Source organism: Zosterops lateralis (assembly GCF_965231275.1).
Source record: "Zosterops lateralis genome assembly, chromosome: 16".
Lineage (NCBI taxonomy): Eukaryota > Metazoa > Chordata > Aves > Passeriformes > Zosteropidae > Zosterops > Zosterops lateralis.
The window spans coordinates 9880863-9896944 of NC_139776.1; the positions used below are offsets into that span (position 1 = coordinate 9880863).

Consider the following 16082-nt stretch of genomic DNA (forward strand, 5'->3'; position numbering starts at 1 on the left):
GAAAGACAGGAGAGTGTGAACAAGTCAGTTCTCCAGGGTGTGGTGTCCCAGGCAGTGTCTCACAGCCATTACAGAACCAACCTTCCCCTCCTCTGTCCAGTCTCAACACTGCACTCCAGCTACAGTGCCAAGCCTGGCCACTTCCATCCCAGCCCCTAACTCCTCCTGGATGTTTCTCATCACCACTGACACCATCTCAGCTCAATAGAGGGGAAGCACAGCCAGAGCAGAGGACAGCAGGACCACCCTGCTCAGGACACTGCTGGGCTTCACAGGTCCAATGTGCCCACTTGGTAAAGTGCAAGGCAGCACAGCTCACAGGAATTGTGGATGAGCAGCCAAGAAACATGGGGCTGTTACACATCTGTCTTGCCTGTCATCTACAGAACCCTACAATTAACAGAAAGCAAACAGATTTGGCAAAGGATATGCATAACCTGGAAAGCACACACTGGTGTGCTCACAAGTCAGTTCTGTTCTGACTGACAGCAGACTTTTGGTCAGATCTCAGCTGCCTGACATTTGCACTGGGAGAACTGTAACAAGGAAGTGGTGAACAGATACATGACTTGTGGCTCAGCCAAGGAAGCCAGGTCTGTATTGCAGGGTAAGATCTGTTCCCCTCACAGCTTCAGACTTACGATTAGTGAGCTCCTTGAGCTGCTGCTGTAGCGTGATGGAGGCATTGTAAGTACGGAATACCTTGGCTGTCAGTCCCTCCATAAGGTCTTGAAGGTGTTTATTTAAGATACTGGTCTAAAGAAGCAGAAAGGAGATGACAGTGAGCACCAGGAATGACCACAGTGTTGTGAAACCCCCTGGACCCATGGCTGACACAGTCGTGCACAGCTCATGGCTGAGGCCTGGTGTACTCAGACCTGACCACAACAGAATAGCCACAGCATTACTGAAACCACAGCAAAAGTGAACCAAGAACCAACAAGTATTAAACTGGTAACAAGTACCACAAGTGGCCAAAAAGGATTTCTTTGGTGTGGAGGTTTTGGTTTCCAGCAACAATAAATATGCCTGGACCACCACAGTGCTCCCACAGAGCCAAGTGTGCAGACAGGGATGGCATGAGAAAATCTGTCACCTCACACATTCATCACCTCTGAACTCTGATAAAACCTGCCCAGGTCAGAGCCAGGCAGGCTCACCAGGACCAAGGGCCATCACTTCGGGAACCTGTGGACAATTCAGACACCAGGCTGAGACAGACTCTCACTGCTTTGAGGCTGCTCTGGAAGAAAATTTCCACTGAAACCATTTCTGGAACAGAGTAGCTGTTACTGCCTGGTGCAGAACAAGCCTGTTCAGGGTGCTCCAGCACCCTCACCATGAACTATGTGCTTACATTGAGGCGGTCAAAGAGGTCATCCTCAGGCTGCTTGTTCTCCATGAACAGCTGAAGATTTTTAAACACCTGCAGGAGAAGAAAACCAGGAATGTCAGGCACACAGATCAGACAGCACTGGGCAGCACTAAGTTGTGTGAAAGCAGGACTGCCAGGGAGCCATCAAACTGCTTTCAGGGAACAGTGATGATGCTGATGTTACTTCCCAGCAGGCAAAGACCCATCTCTCAATGCAATGCTTGTGCTGCAGGTTCTTCCCCAGCAACAGCAGTCCTGAACCTTTGATGCCCTCTCATCCTTTGGATCAAAATTACAGTCAGGAGACTTAACTGCTCTGGTGTAGCTGCCTAACAGAGAAAGAGACCCCAAAGCTACTGCCTTTTCCTTACTCTCCCATTATTACTTGAGCCCAAGAGACCTCTGAGTCATTTCCCATGGATTGAAGCTCCAAGAAACCAGCCCTCCTCACTGCTGCATTGTTTAATACAATTTCATCCCAAACATGTCTCACTGGGGGAGGAGAATAATCAAAGCATCTTTGATTATAACACAGACCACAAATCCCAGCTCTGCATGCTACAATTCTCCAGCTTCTCAACAACACATTCTTCTATAGACACCCAATACACAAAGATTTCTAGTTCCACAATAATCAACTCCCCATTTTAATCACTGAAAAAAATACTAAGGGATACCAATAAACTTAAACAGAAAAATGTTTTCTTCTTTAAAGAGGGAACAAAGAATTCCAGCACACATTAATTTCTAGAGCAGCAGTAGTTTGATTTTTTTTTCAGTTGTTTTGCTCCTCAAGGGGCCAACATTTACTGCTGACTGTCATGACAATTACCACAGTATTATACACAGGGTATCTAACTCAGACCACAGAGCTGTGGGCCAGATGCTAAGCTGTTACACCCACAAAAACATTTTGGATAGTGCCCTCCAGATTCACTATCACTGCTGGATAGGGATTGATTCTGAACTGAGGCCAAAATCACAGCAAACTTGAAACTGGTGGATGACAGAAACAAAAGAATTGGCATGGCATAAGAAGTCTTGGCTGGCAGACACCCAAGTGCATAGGCCAGAGGTATCAGTGCACCTTCTCCATGGGCTCTGGAGCAGCCAAGGTCAAGACCTACCTCTGTGAGGGCTCAGCTCCAACCTGACCTAAACCACTGTAACAGAGGTGTCTATTATCCAAGCCCCAAAGTGCTGCTCTGCCAGTGCCAGCAGTATTTCAGAAACATTTATGCTGTTACTTGTCACACAGGCCTGCAACTCCACCATCTAAAGGTGACAAAACCAACTCTGATGATGAGAATGAGACCCAGGAAGCTTGTCTAACACAGCTGTTACAGTTGTTATGTCAACTCTTCACACAGGGAAGAGCTGCAAGATATATGAACACCTCATCTGCTGGGCTGTGTTACACCACAAGGATGTCACATTAACTGACTTATTTTCTGGCTCAGTATCTGAGCAGCGATAGAGCAACCTGTTAATGCCATCCAGACTGTGCTGAGCACACCTCTGTGCTACTCAGTCTGTGGATGTGCTTGTGGAGGTGCCTTACCCTCTTCTCCACAGGGACTTTGTTGTAGTATCGGATGGAGTCCTTCCCGAGGAAGTCGAACTCAACCACGTATTCCTGCCCATCCAGCTCGGGATGCAGCTTGATGTGCTCTACTCTCAGAGAGCAGCAGCCCACGGTGTCAGCTGTCTCTCCTTCTTCTTTTTCATTACCAGCTCTCAGGGCAAGCTACATTTATATCAAGAGAAGAGAGGTAAGGAATTCAAACTGCCCCCAGAATAGAGAGATGCTGCAAACCTTCAGATACTGGCCTAGAACTAGCAGTGTCCAGAGGAGAATATCTCCTTTATTTCTAAAGTGTTTAAGCCAGGATGCTTCACCAACTTTTGCTCTTTAGGTAACTCAAACTGAGACAGTTCTGACTGACAGAAATTAATTTCAAAAGGCATGGCAGTTTTTAAAAATCAAATTGACTTCCACGTGAACTCTGCTTGAAATAATTCATACAGTTCAGTTGTTCATCTTCTGTGATCCTACCTATTTACTGCACACTGAATACATTTCAAATAGCATACAGGTTATGTAAATATTGGCTTGTATAAATTATCTAAAGGCTACATTTGGCTGCATAAAAACACATATTTTAACAGTGCTGGCTAAAACAACTTTAAACTTTCAAAATCTTCAGTGGTCATATGAAACCACAATTATTCACATCAAAATTCCCTGGTTTACATCGAACCATTTTGAACAAAACCTGTTAATTTAGTTAGTCAAGACACCATATGCTACTGGGAACAGCTCTCTGGGAACTGGTTTTATGTTGCTTTAAATGCATTAACACAACTGCAGTTTTCTTTATGCTGTGGTGAAAAAATTAGCATAATTACAAAACCTCACAACTGCGACCTCATGCTGAAGAGGTGACAAACCAGCAGAAATTCCCAGCAGGAAAACTAAAACAGCTGGAGACAAAAGGCCCACACAGATTTCCCAGTAATCCAACTGGGTGATTCTGGAACCAGGCTGTGAGCTTTGCCTGAACTAAACAATGCTGCCTGAAATAGCCGTGTTCAGTACAATAGTTTATTGCTCTGGGTTCCAGGTAATGGGAAGGAAAAGGAGCCTGCCCACCAGGAAGTCTCAGCATACCTTAGTAAATAGGCTCAATTCTGCCTTCAAGACAAACACACAGCATTCCCAAGTGTTCCCAGCAGGACAGGGAAGGTGAGAGGGCCAAGGAAGGAGCCTCACCTTATCAATGAAGTACAGTGCCACAGCCCTCTGTCGTACTTTCATCTCTTTGGATTTCCAGTCTTCTCGGTATTGATTCCGGATTTTATCTACACACTTCTTCAACCTCCGAGCTGTCTCGTACTTCTGCCAGTCCTTCTCACCCTGCAGGGAAGTTGGAACAGAGTCAGCACTACAGAGCAGGCAGAGCTCTGCAGCTCCAATCCGCATCTCAAGGCTTCGCAAGCCCATGTGTGGCAAATGGTCTCGCTGTACAAAAGCACCAAGATGCTGCTGCTGCTGCACAGCTCAGCTTCACACTGTGCTGCCACACAGCTGCAGGTCATTCAGATTTCCATGATATTAAATACTTCCATGGAAGCAACTAGAGAGAGACACGAAAGACACATCTTCCCTGCTTCTCAAAATACAAATGGTTTCCTTTGCTTTATTCAGATGGCACTTATGTTCTTTCAGCTGTGTAATTAAATACCCATAAAAGGCAAAAGCAACATCAACAGTTCATCATCATTATTATATATTCAAGACACAGCAAAAAGAGAGCAGGAATTCACAAGGAATAGAGATATTTTTCCTCCTGTATTTGTAGGACAAACTCCTTGTTTCCAATCCAGGAAAAAAATCTCTCAGAAAAAGACTTCATGAAAGGAGCTTAAATTCTTGCTTTTATGGGGTTGATCCACAGACTGGGTATTTGCTCCCACAGCAGGAGTTTGTTTTCCTTCAGTCATGAGCTCCTTACCAGCCTTCTCAGTCAGGAGCCTGGCCGGGTTTTTAATTTTACAAACGACTAATTAACAACCCGTGGTTAGAACTTCAATACCAGGCAGGGGAATTTAAGGCCAAATGTATGTGAAATATCCACCAGAGCAAGACCATTCTTGGATAAATTGCTTCCTTTTAGGTTTACAGAGGTAAAAGGATTCCTAATAGAAATGACACAAGGATGCTTTTCAGGAGACATTTTCCAGATTTCACCTGCTCTCCTGGGCAGTAACTGTATCCTCTCTTTTCAAGGGGGAACAGAAGCACAGAAGCTTCCCCATGTTTTTCAAGCACTGTAGGATGAAATAGCCAGGTAGCTTTACCTCCTATCTCTTTCCTAACCAAGAGCTACATTTGCTTCTTGGAAACATGACCAGGAAGATTGTTTCGGTTTTGTTTTCCTAAGTGGATCTTTACCTTAATTCTTGAGCTAGGGTTCAACATGATGTATTTGATAGAGCCTTGGATGTTCTCAGTCCATGACACCAGCCAGGTCACCTTGTTATCATGCCGGACCTCCTTCCATTTGTGTCCTGGTGGAGGGGCAGGGATTTTGGAATCCCTACCGAGAATTAGAAAACAGATGAGAAAAGCTGTTTGAAGAAAATCCCACCAGCATCAAAACAGAGAAGGTAATAAACAGCATTATACAAAGAAAGTGCAGGGAAAGGAACTGAGGCAACAGAAGTGCTTTATCTCTACAAGCAGGAAACCAATTAAATCAAAATGAACAAAGATCAGGTATGTAACTGCTACCAACATGTACCTGCTGAAGAATTATACTGTCCACTTACGAGGACTAGAGGGAGACTGAAGAGAAGCCCACCAAACCTTAGCCTTCAACATCAAGGAAGGCAAGGTAGGGTAACCTCTGCAGAAGAAAATTATTTTGTGGAAATACTAGCAGGAAAGGCAGTTTAGGCAGATGTAGGCTGTAGGCGTGAGGAAGAAAATACGTTGAAAAAGTTCTACATGAAATCCATGATTGCCTTGCTCAGTCTTTGCTTGTATGACTCAGTTGCTTATCCATGTAAGAACAAGATAAACTGCGTCCCTAATTTTATGTGTTTGAGTATCAGCTTATAGAGGGTTTTAAAAAATGAAAGCAAAGCCAAGGTGTGAAGCATGCAGTGCTCACTTGCTGCAGTTAATGATGATGTCTTCAGGCATGATGCGTCTCTTTAACATCCCCATCTTGGGATGGTTCCCACGACCTCGGAAGAGACCTGGGGGCTCAATCTTAAAGTTGGCAATCCTCTCCTTGTGGTTGTCCATCACACAGTAACCATACTCCTTCAATAGCCGCTCGTTCTCCTCTTTGATTTTCTGGGGAAAGCCAAAAGCAAAGATGATATGGCACATGCAGCACCACATGCACCTTTATACACCAAGACTTGAAAAGTTTTTATATTTGTACCACACTAATGCTGAAGACCCAACCAAAAACCAATCCCCATCATGGCAAGTGTATCAGACTGGCCAGAAAAGCATTCATAAAATGCACAAAGCACAAACAAACTTGAAAAAGGGAAAGAAGGTGTGAAAACTCTCTGAAAAGTTGTAATTGAAGGAAACAGATCAGTGCTGGTGAAGGCAGCTACAATTTTGCCACAGTAGAGGCGTGTATCTCTATCCATATATCTCACCTTCAAGGGTACCCCCAGCACAGTACTGCTACTTTATATTTTATACTGGGCATTTGACATCCACTGGACTTCCTAGCTTGTTGTTTATGTATAAAAATTCTGTGTATAAAAGACTTCTGTGTTTGAACTCAGCATTGGAAAGCAGGCAAAGGAATGTCTCCAGGCTGCTGCATGTCAAGCCTGTGTCAGCAAATGGTTTCACAAGCAGAACACAGTCTTCTAAGAAAGAATGTGCTGAGATTTCACTGCATACTTCTCTGCCTGAGCTCTAATTATATAAAAGGAAAAATAAAAACATTGCAGCTCAAAATAACACATCTGACCCACAGACAGCACTGCTGCACCAGCTAAGAAACAGAAAAAGCCACTTCTGCTCCATTTTAAGAGCTATCATGGACAGGAACTGAAGGATTCACCCACATTTATCAAACAGAAATAGCAGGAAGACAAGGGCTCTCCATTTTAATGGGATCCCTCTGATCCCAAAAGCTGTAATTCCAAGCTGGCAGGCCATTCATTCAAAGGACAACTACTAGAGCATTGCAGAAGATCAGCTGAGAATTTGGGGGAAGTTTCCACCTCCCAACATCCATTGCAGTTAATTTAATTCTTAACCTATAAGACAATGTGGCCATACTACTGGATAATAAAGTTCACTTTTTATTCAAGAAACAGCATTACTTGATGTTTAAGATTTCTTCTCTCATTTTATTCACTAATGGCATTGCTGCATCCTTTCCACCATTCTGATTTATGCCATTCTTGAGTGAGTATCCACTGCTCATTATTTCCCAGGGACCAATGAACCCAGAGGCAGCACCTCTGATTCTCTTTATTAACTTAAGCAGTTACTTAACTTTACTTAAGCACTTACTTACTTAACTTTATTTCCCTAAGCAGGATCAGCCCTATCAATATCATTTTAAGTCAGGATGAAGATTCAGCTGTAAACACAGTGCTCTGCCCTACTTGAGCTGCACAGTGCAGACTCTTAACAGTTCACACAAAAGCAATAACCTGCAAGCTGGTGAAAAACACTGACGTGTGCACAGCAAGCAGAATGACTGCACAATGATGTTTACAACCATGAAATCTCCTAGAATTCCCACTGGTACCTGTTTCTCCTCCTTGGACATCTGTTTCCTAGCTTCCGACTGAGCTTTGAAATACTGGCTCATGTGGGTGAAGTCACACTTGCTGAGGTTGGTGATAGTGCTTTTCTCTTCAGAGGTCATTTCCTTGCAGAAAGAAAGCAGTGCTTTAAGTTTCCACATACACCAACTTTTCATGCATAGAGCTTACCCTACTCCAGGCAGCCTAAACAGGAACAACAGGCAGGTTCTCATAATAAACCCAAGAATCCCCAAATTCCTTGCACAGGCTCGCTCCAGCTGAGGTCAAAGAGGAAAAGACAAGCAGCAGATCCTACGGAGCATTGGCCTTGCAGGGTTCTGATCTCCCCAGGCACTGGTTAATGCTGCACCACTTTCCAAAGTACTTCCACATCCTGACAGGGACTGCTGAGGGATGGGGAGAAAATCCCAGAAACATATCCAGGAAAACTGCATCAAAATAATCTAAAGGTTTGCTGCTATGGCTGATGACTGAGGTGAGCATCTCTGTTTTAGTTCTTTGGAAGGGATTTCCTTCTAGTAAATTTGGCTCTTACACAAGGCATGTAACAGGCAAGTCAGCTACACTCCATGGTGCTGCAACACAGAAATTTGACTTTGTTGGTTTAGAAAGGTGTTTATGGTAGGGTCCTCCCTAATGAAAATCCAGGATAAATGGGAAACTTCACAGCTACAGTCAAAGACAGGTTTTATTTGCCTCAAGGCAACTTTTGTGTGCATGGAACAGCAGCCCCTTTTCACTGGTCAGTGCTGAGGAGACACTGGCCATGTCCATAGTCACTGCAGCCCAGGACTATGTGCATACCTTTCTCCAGTCCTTGAAGAAGTTTTTCCTGAAGATCTCCTTTGTAGTGTACTCATGATCAAGCATTTTTGCAAAGAATGTGGCAACTTCTTCTGCTTTGGTACTCAGCTTCATGACTTTACCTACAAAGAAAAGTTTTCTTCTTAAAGAAAATGGTAAACAGGAATCAAAGTCATAAAGAGAACACAGTAACTACCCTAAAGGATTATATTTTTACTACAGAGAAGTTTGTCTTAAAATGTTACATAATACAGCAACTTGAATGGACAAAGGAAACAGAGGAGCACAATTGCTTGACTTCCACCACAAACATTTTGAGGAAAGTTTCCTCTGGAATCTAAACATTCAAAAAAGCAATATCAATCTGATGTGAGGCAGGTCTGGGCTGCAGGGCAGGAAGGGGAAAAGGCCTGCTGCAGGAAACCTTCTGCTGAGCCACCCCTGTGCTGGGTGTGCTCCTGGGGAGACACTGCTGTTTGATGTCAAAGAGGCAGGGATTTTAGTAAACTTCATATTCCAGCACTCAGAGGGAAATACAGTCCCTGTATTCCTTTTCAATGCACAGACTCCACCTTGGAACACCCCTTCCAGCCTTTTGCTATTTCTAGGCAGGAAGAGCCCTTCCTCTGGATACACTACAAATAGGCTGGAAAGAGATGCCAAATATTGAACTGTCCTTCATTGCAGGGAAACGTGTCAGGGTTCTGCTAATTGTTCTCTGCTGTGGGAATGCACTCCCGCAGCTCCAAAGCAGGCTCAAAAGGCAGTTGTTTTTAAGAAAGACTGAGCTGTCAGTGAATGGAGGGGTCACATTCCAGCTTCTCTGCATGACTGCAGCACAAAGTGGAATTGCTGCAAGGGAAGACTGAAACACAAGGGAAAAGAGGCGGCTGCAGCATCGAGGCTGTGGATTCCACATCTAACATTCCTATCGAGCAGTTTTTTGTCCTGACTGCATTCCTGATGAAACATGGGGTACCAGTGATCCCTCTGAGGCATTCTGCATGCAGCTCACATCTTCCAGCTAGTTTAGTTGCAAGAAACATTTGAAGTTCCAATGGCTGGCAGACAGTCAATACCTGGGGATTTTTAACAACCATTTCACCGCACAAAAGTGAACACGAGAAACTGCTCAATCTGTGCTCTTGGAAAAAAGAAAATACCACGCTTTGGATTTACTACATATTTTCAAAAGTTGCATCATCTCTAAAATTAAATCATGGGAGTCAGCTAAAAAGCCTTAAGATCTATAAACCCTCGTAAAACAGGACTTAGCAAAAGGTCCTCCCAATGATCTGAGAATATTCCACAATTAAATTAAACCAACAATAACTCTGCCAATTTTTAAGCTGTAACCTAAAATACAGCATTTGTTTGCTTATAACAGGAAATGGGGGAAGGGAGAGACAGCAAGGGAAACTGTTTTTCCAGGCTGCAATTTTAGCTTGACAGAGGCTGTGGAGTTAGTAACACGTTATGGGGCTAAAATGTCTGATGTTTTTCCCAGTTAGCTGAAGGCTCAGTCACCTTTATCTAATCACTTTAGACTATATTTCACTGGGCACAATGTCCTTTTTTTCCGCCAAGGTTTGAAAAGGCTCTCAGTGACAAAGCTGGTAAAGAAAGGATTTATTCAAGGCACGAATATTAGTTACCTGATTTCAAAACTGAAAACCAGAGAGCAACCAGGGGACATAAAAAGCAGAAGAAACCCCATGGCCACAATTGCAACTGCCACCACCTACACTCTTACCTTGCCCCATCTACAGAAAAATGTGCAAGTTTGAGCCACCTCTGGACTATGAGCAGTGACTGGTTAACCCACAGGCACTGAGAAAGGATGGCTTTGGCATTTCAAGCTCCTTCCCTGAGTTGGTATTGAAGGCACTCCCAAGACCCCAGCGGTTGTTACGTGAGATGAAAGCAGGCAGTGAATCCCTAGGCCAGGGACAGATTCCTCCGGTGTGAGCCGGCTGCTGGCCAGCCACAGCCTCATTACTGGGCTCTACAAATCACCCTGGGATAATCTTGAAATGAGACAATGCCTTGTGAGCACAGACAGAGGCTCTCAGCAGCTGCGGTGTAAATCAGACATCTGATTTTTTGCCTAGTTTCTCAAGGAAGACTTAGGGGATGTCTTTATTTGCCAGACCCCCTCCCTGCCCAGTCCATGACTCTTGAGCTTATTGATGAATTTCTGTGATGACAGAGGTAGAGGCTGCAAAAATCCCTGCAGAGGCTCTGTGAAACAGATGGCTGGAAGGACGAGAAGCTTATTGCTGTCTGCACCAAGGGACAGCACAGTGCAACTCTGCCCCTCCCCTTCTATAGACAACAGGAGAGATCATGCATTTTTCAATACAGGAAAACAATTTCCAACTTTGTATCAAGTTCTTATCAAACCCTAAGAAAGAAGGATGCAGACATCTTTGATCACTGTGCTACTTGCTTGGAGATGGCCTTTAATAGGCTACAGCATATTTATTTCACTACTTTGCTGCTGAAAATGTAATGTCACCTATTCCTCAGTATTTAAAAACACTGTGTCACATCACATGAAAACAGCACGTTGCTCCTGGAAGAGTTCCATGTGCAGATGTCCCCATCACCAAAAACTACATTTTCATCCAATCAAATACCTCCCACTTAATTCAATCCTGGGTTAATTTGATCCTTCATTTAACATGATCACAGGACTAAAAGGAAACACACAGGTCATCAAGTCCAGGCTCCAACAGGCATCACATCATATAATCCCTTCCATGTGAGCCTCTACCATCCAGGCAGCCCAGGATACTTGAATCCTACATCAAACAGCTCTACAATGCAGTGATGAGGGAATGGGACCATGACTTACATGAGAGGGCTGTGTCCTCGAGACCAGGGCCATCCCTTTCATTCCTACAAGATCCTAATCATCTGGACCCAAATTCACTTCTCTTTTCTTCTGCTCATGCCACCAAATGGTGATGAATTTCACCACAGATGATGGAAGTTGCAATTCATAATGTTCGGGAAAACAAGAGCAAGCCTAGAGAGGACCAGTGACGAGGCAGCTACAATTACATTCTCCACTGGTCACTGCTACTCTGAGGCATCAGTCACCCTCATTCTGCTAAGGAACCTGAGAGATTCACCACCATAAGGGACGGAGAGCAGGTTCATCCCTGTGTCACTTCAGTGAGCAGAATTCAGCAGGCTCAGGTAAATTCCTTTTCTTCCACAGACCTCACTTTGCTGCTGATTTAAGTGAACCACTAAAACACAACCACCTCCTCAGCTCTCCAGTCCCCAGAAGAACATTGCAATACCCTGAGATGTTTATTTCTCTTCCTTGCAAGTAGAAACACAGATTAACTCACCATCATAATAAAACTTGACATTTTCAGGCAGAGGTTCATATGGTGGAGCAAATACAGGACCTTTGTGCTCTAGGAACTTCCATTTAATGCCTTCAGGGTAGCGCTCTTCTTCCCACCTTCAAAAAAGAAATATGAACCAATACAATTTTTAAGCTCCCAATCTTCATTTTATTACCCTGTATGTATGAGAGTATGCTAAACCAGCAAGAAATCACTGCTTTGTCAGGTACAGACCAACAACAAATACTCAATGTACTATCACCATTTAATTCCTTTTTTCCTCCTTTTTCTTTTTCCAAAAGCACAGTCATATCCATAAGCAGAACACCTTGGGCTGCAGATTATCTGATACTATCCTATCCCTCACCTCTCATTTGCTCCTCTTTTCACAAAATCACACAGCTGAAATTGCTTAGATCTTAAGAAAATAAGGCTTGGCCCCTGTAAACCTGCTAGGATCATGCCAAATTAGTTTCAGCTGTGATCTAACATCAGGTCCAGGATGCCTGCTCAGCAAAGTCAAACAATTGTGGCATATTATGCAGCTGCTTTCAGATGTGGACAATATGCCATTAAGGGCAGAGATAAAGAAACAGATGTTCATTTACGACCTAAATGAGAACAAACCTGCTTGGACTAGAAAGTCTAAAACCTGCTCTGTCGTTTTAAATTCATTCCAATTCTCTGGGTAAGAAAAGCATACTTGAAGAAAAACAGAACAGCCCAGAAAACTGCATGTTTGCCTTAAAGACGCTCTATAAAAAATGCTCTATAAAAATGCTTTGCAAGTGATGCATTTGGTATCACAACACAGAAAGGCAGGCGCCACCAATCCCACATTCCAAGGGAACAGGGTCAGCAATTCATCTGCAGAGAAAAGGGTCCTGCCAGGCCAGGATCCTCCCCCCAGTTCCCAGTGCTCAGGCCACTGATTGCACCCTCCTCCCCTCCAAGCTCCTTTCATGATTACCACCACATTACTGCTACATGCTGCTGGCACAGGATTCCCTGCTGGGAAAGGCTATTTCACCTCAGCGATCAATCAGCTGGAAGACCATTAACCTGTCACAGCACTCAGTCTCTGAATTGCCCAGACAACTTTGTTGAGCAGCCATGACAATAAAAAAAAAAAAAAAAAAAGAGTTTAAGCTTCTGTCTGGTGTCAGCCCTAAGGAGCAACATTCCCATTCCAGGTGCCACAGCAGCTGAGGAAATGCATGTACTGCCTGCATCTCAGCAGTTGTGATGCACCCACAGATTGCTTCATCTCTACTGAGATAAAAGTTATGGCATGGAAGATAAACATTGTACAGAGACAAGAGTTCCTGCTAGAAGACACTCAAAATGCTTCACTTGTGTCTGTACATCAACAATTTAGGAAGAGCAGCAACGCAGCAGGTGGCTGAAGTTTGAAAGGCATTATCTTTGACCACACCACTGGACCTGACTTCTGATGAGAAGCAACAGCTTTAAGAGCAAAGCCAGCTATCACTATAGAAATGCATGTCAGACTTCAGTCCCTGGCTGGGAAGAAGGCTAGAGTAAACCATGTTGATATAAGAAACCAATATTGACACAGATTCCAAATATTTACATTCCTAATGATTGTTGTGTTTTGTTGTTGTTGTTTTTCTTTTAATTAATCAGAAGCTAGAAATATAAATATTTTGTCAAACACAGGCCTAGGTTCTTCCATCCAGAAGCTCCTTTCAGCAAAATAAATCTAAACCACTTTCAGCCAGAATAAGCTTCTTCTCTCTGACACTGAGCGATTTTATTCCAGTAAGAACAAAATAGGGGCATCATTCACAGTAGTTACTGCTTTTCAGGAGACAGGTTTGCCATTCTCGTTTTTTTAAATTTATTCCTCTGGTATTTACTTGGTAAGAAATTCAGTACCTCTATCCCTTCCTGCTCTTTTACAAAGGAGACATGTAAAAGCAGTACTGGAAAGGAAGCAGTTTAAACAGACAGCAGAAGGACATTGTGCCTTCTGGGAAGGCTACAAGGGAACATGGGATTCATGGGGTAGTTTCTAAGCTCAAAACTACCAGAAACTGTGCCACAAAAAGACCACAAACCACCTCCAATCCCACCTTCACCTTCCTAAACATCACACATAAGCATTAAGACAAAAGGTAAAAAAAAGTGAATATCCTGAGTGTAGCTCATTTTTCATCCTCATTTAGTTCCCAACAGGAAAAGCATTACACTTTCACAAGGGCAGCACCACTGCCCTTGGCAGCTTCTGGTTCTAAAACGACGTTCTACACATGATTTTGTGGGAGAATGCTGCCTATTAGGAAAGCTGCCTCACTGATTCCAGCAACAACTCATCAGTCATATAGGCTTCTGAATTAAATCCTACATCAAACTTATCTCAACATGCCAGGGTGGCTCAGGAAGGAAAAGTTAGGGAAGACCTTCTAAGTGAAAAGAAAAGAGAGAACATTTTTAGGGGGAAAAAAACCCAGAATATGCCTCAGGGATATGCTATTTCAAAGAAATGAACTTGCTGTAACACAAGGTGGGAGAAGTGCTCCTAAGGTGCACTTCTGGATCACATTCTTCACACGCCGACGGGGCGTGAAAATGACCTCTGCAAGAGCTGCACACGGTGATGAATGAGGCCAGTGCCTCAGGGATGTCTGCATCAAGCATTCACACGAGTGAGGAGGGAAGTGCTCAAGGCAGCCAGCACTTGAGGAAGCAGCCAAAAAAAGGGTATCAGACGCTCAGAAAATTGACTCAGATGGAACATAAAATGCCCTTAAGAGAAACAAGTGAAGTGCAGATGAAACCTTGTCCAGCAAAGACATGCTATACGAAGCTGCAGATGGATGGCAGGAACATCAGCAGAAGGATGCAGCTACCTCGAGCCAAATTCTGCAAAACATGCTTTCCAAGGCACTTTTCCTCAGCAGTAAGCACAAACTGCAGAGCTTAACACAGCTACAGGGGCCTGTGCTGCCCAGGCAGGTGAGGGGAGAACAGCAGAGCTTTCCAGTAAAGGTCTGCTGTTCAAGGATACAGCCCACAATAAAAGGGAGATGGGGTAGAAGAGTATTAAGTTAGACAGAACCAGTAAGGGGAGCTGAGACAAAGCCAAAAAGACAACAGATCATTAAGGCTTAAAAAGACTTTCTGTAGCTTCCTAATGCTTCATGTCCCTGTAGTTTGGTAATGTTACAGTACATTAAAAATACACTGTCAAAGGATTTGAGAAAAAAGTGGATTGCCCAGGAAAAAAAGGGAAGTTTTGGGAAGGGGCTGGGAACCCAGGGAGTTTCTAAGGGATTATTCCAGTATGAAAAAGATTTGCAAGCGCTGATGTTCTGAGGAAGTTGTGACAGTCAAAGAGAAATATACAAAGACTATAAACATTACAGAAGATTTTTTTTCTTTTTAAAGATGAATCAATAATAGTGTCAATAAAGGAGTAAAGGACTGAACCTGAAAGGATTGAAGAAAATTGCAAAGACTTTCCCTAGCTCTACAGATCTATTAAAAGCAGCCAAATGATCTGAGAAAAGATCAAGGAACCATCCCTGAAAGGTCATAAAAATACATTACAGGTGGGCAGAAAACCCACATGCTTTTGAGAAGTATATGTGCACTAAAATGAGGGAAGTACTAAGGCCAAAACTTCAAAACACACAAATGGTAGCTCCCTCAAATCTAGAAATAACAGCTTAAATTACTATGGAGAGTTAAAAAAAAATCCAGCAGGTTTCTTACACAGAGCACTACTGATGCATCACAGGTCTGTTTTCCAAATGAACCACAAAGGTCAGACTTATTTAAAAAAGGTTCTAAAAAAATTTAAGAGTGGGTGAAAGTACACCTTCAGTGATGTTACTTAAGGATCCTGGGCAAGACAGAAAGTGTTTTTCATTTAAAACTAATTTTCAGAAATCATTTGTCAAACAGGTTGAGCTAACTGGTCACTTGATCAAATTTAATTTCTGTGCCAGAGGCAGGAGCAGTTTGGAGAGGCACAGCTGACACCCAGCTAGAATGAAAAGGCAGACACCCACTCATGCTGTACCTCTATGGAACAGAGAAGTTCTACTAGAATACTGCTTAACACATCTGCACATGTTAATATATTCCTTAATCACCTGCACCTATTAATAGATCCCTGCTGAGACTCCCAAGCCTACAAGCTTTCGTACTGCTCTGAGGAGTGTCAGCACAGAGCAGCTTCAGGGCACAAGAATATT

The 16082-nt window shown here is 43.4% G+C and overlaps 1 protein-coding gene across 1 annotated transcript in view; it reads right to left on the reverse strand.

Annotated features, from left to right (window-relative positions):
• TOP1 (DNA topoisomerase I) overlaps window positions 1–16082 on the reverse strand; it is a 67269-nt gene that overhangs the window by 3688 nt on the left and 47499 nt on the right. Inside the window, exons 9-17 of the mRNA XM_083873095.1 lie at window positions 11860–11975; window positions 8498–8619; window positions 7675–7797; window positions 6052–6239; window positions 5331–5475; window positions 4149–4292; window positions 2937–3122; window positions 1358–1426; window positions 642–756 (exon numbers count right to left, since the gene is read on the reverse strand). Of these exons, the coding sequence (XP_083729221.1) occupies window positions 642–756; window positions 1358–1426; window positions 2937–3122; window positions 4149–4292; window positions 5331–5475; window positions 6052–6239; window positions 7675–7797; window positions 8498–8619; window positions 11860–11975 (1208 nt within the window). The remainder of the gene's footprint in view (window positions 1–641; window positions 757–1357; window positions 1427–2936; window positions 3123–4148; window positions 4293–5330; window positions 5476–6051; window positions 6240–7674; window positions 7798–8497; window positions 8620–11859; window positions 11976–16082) is intronic.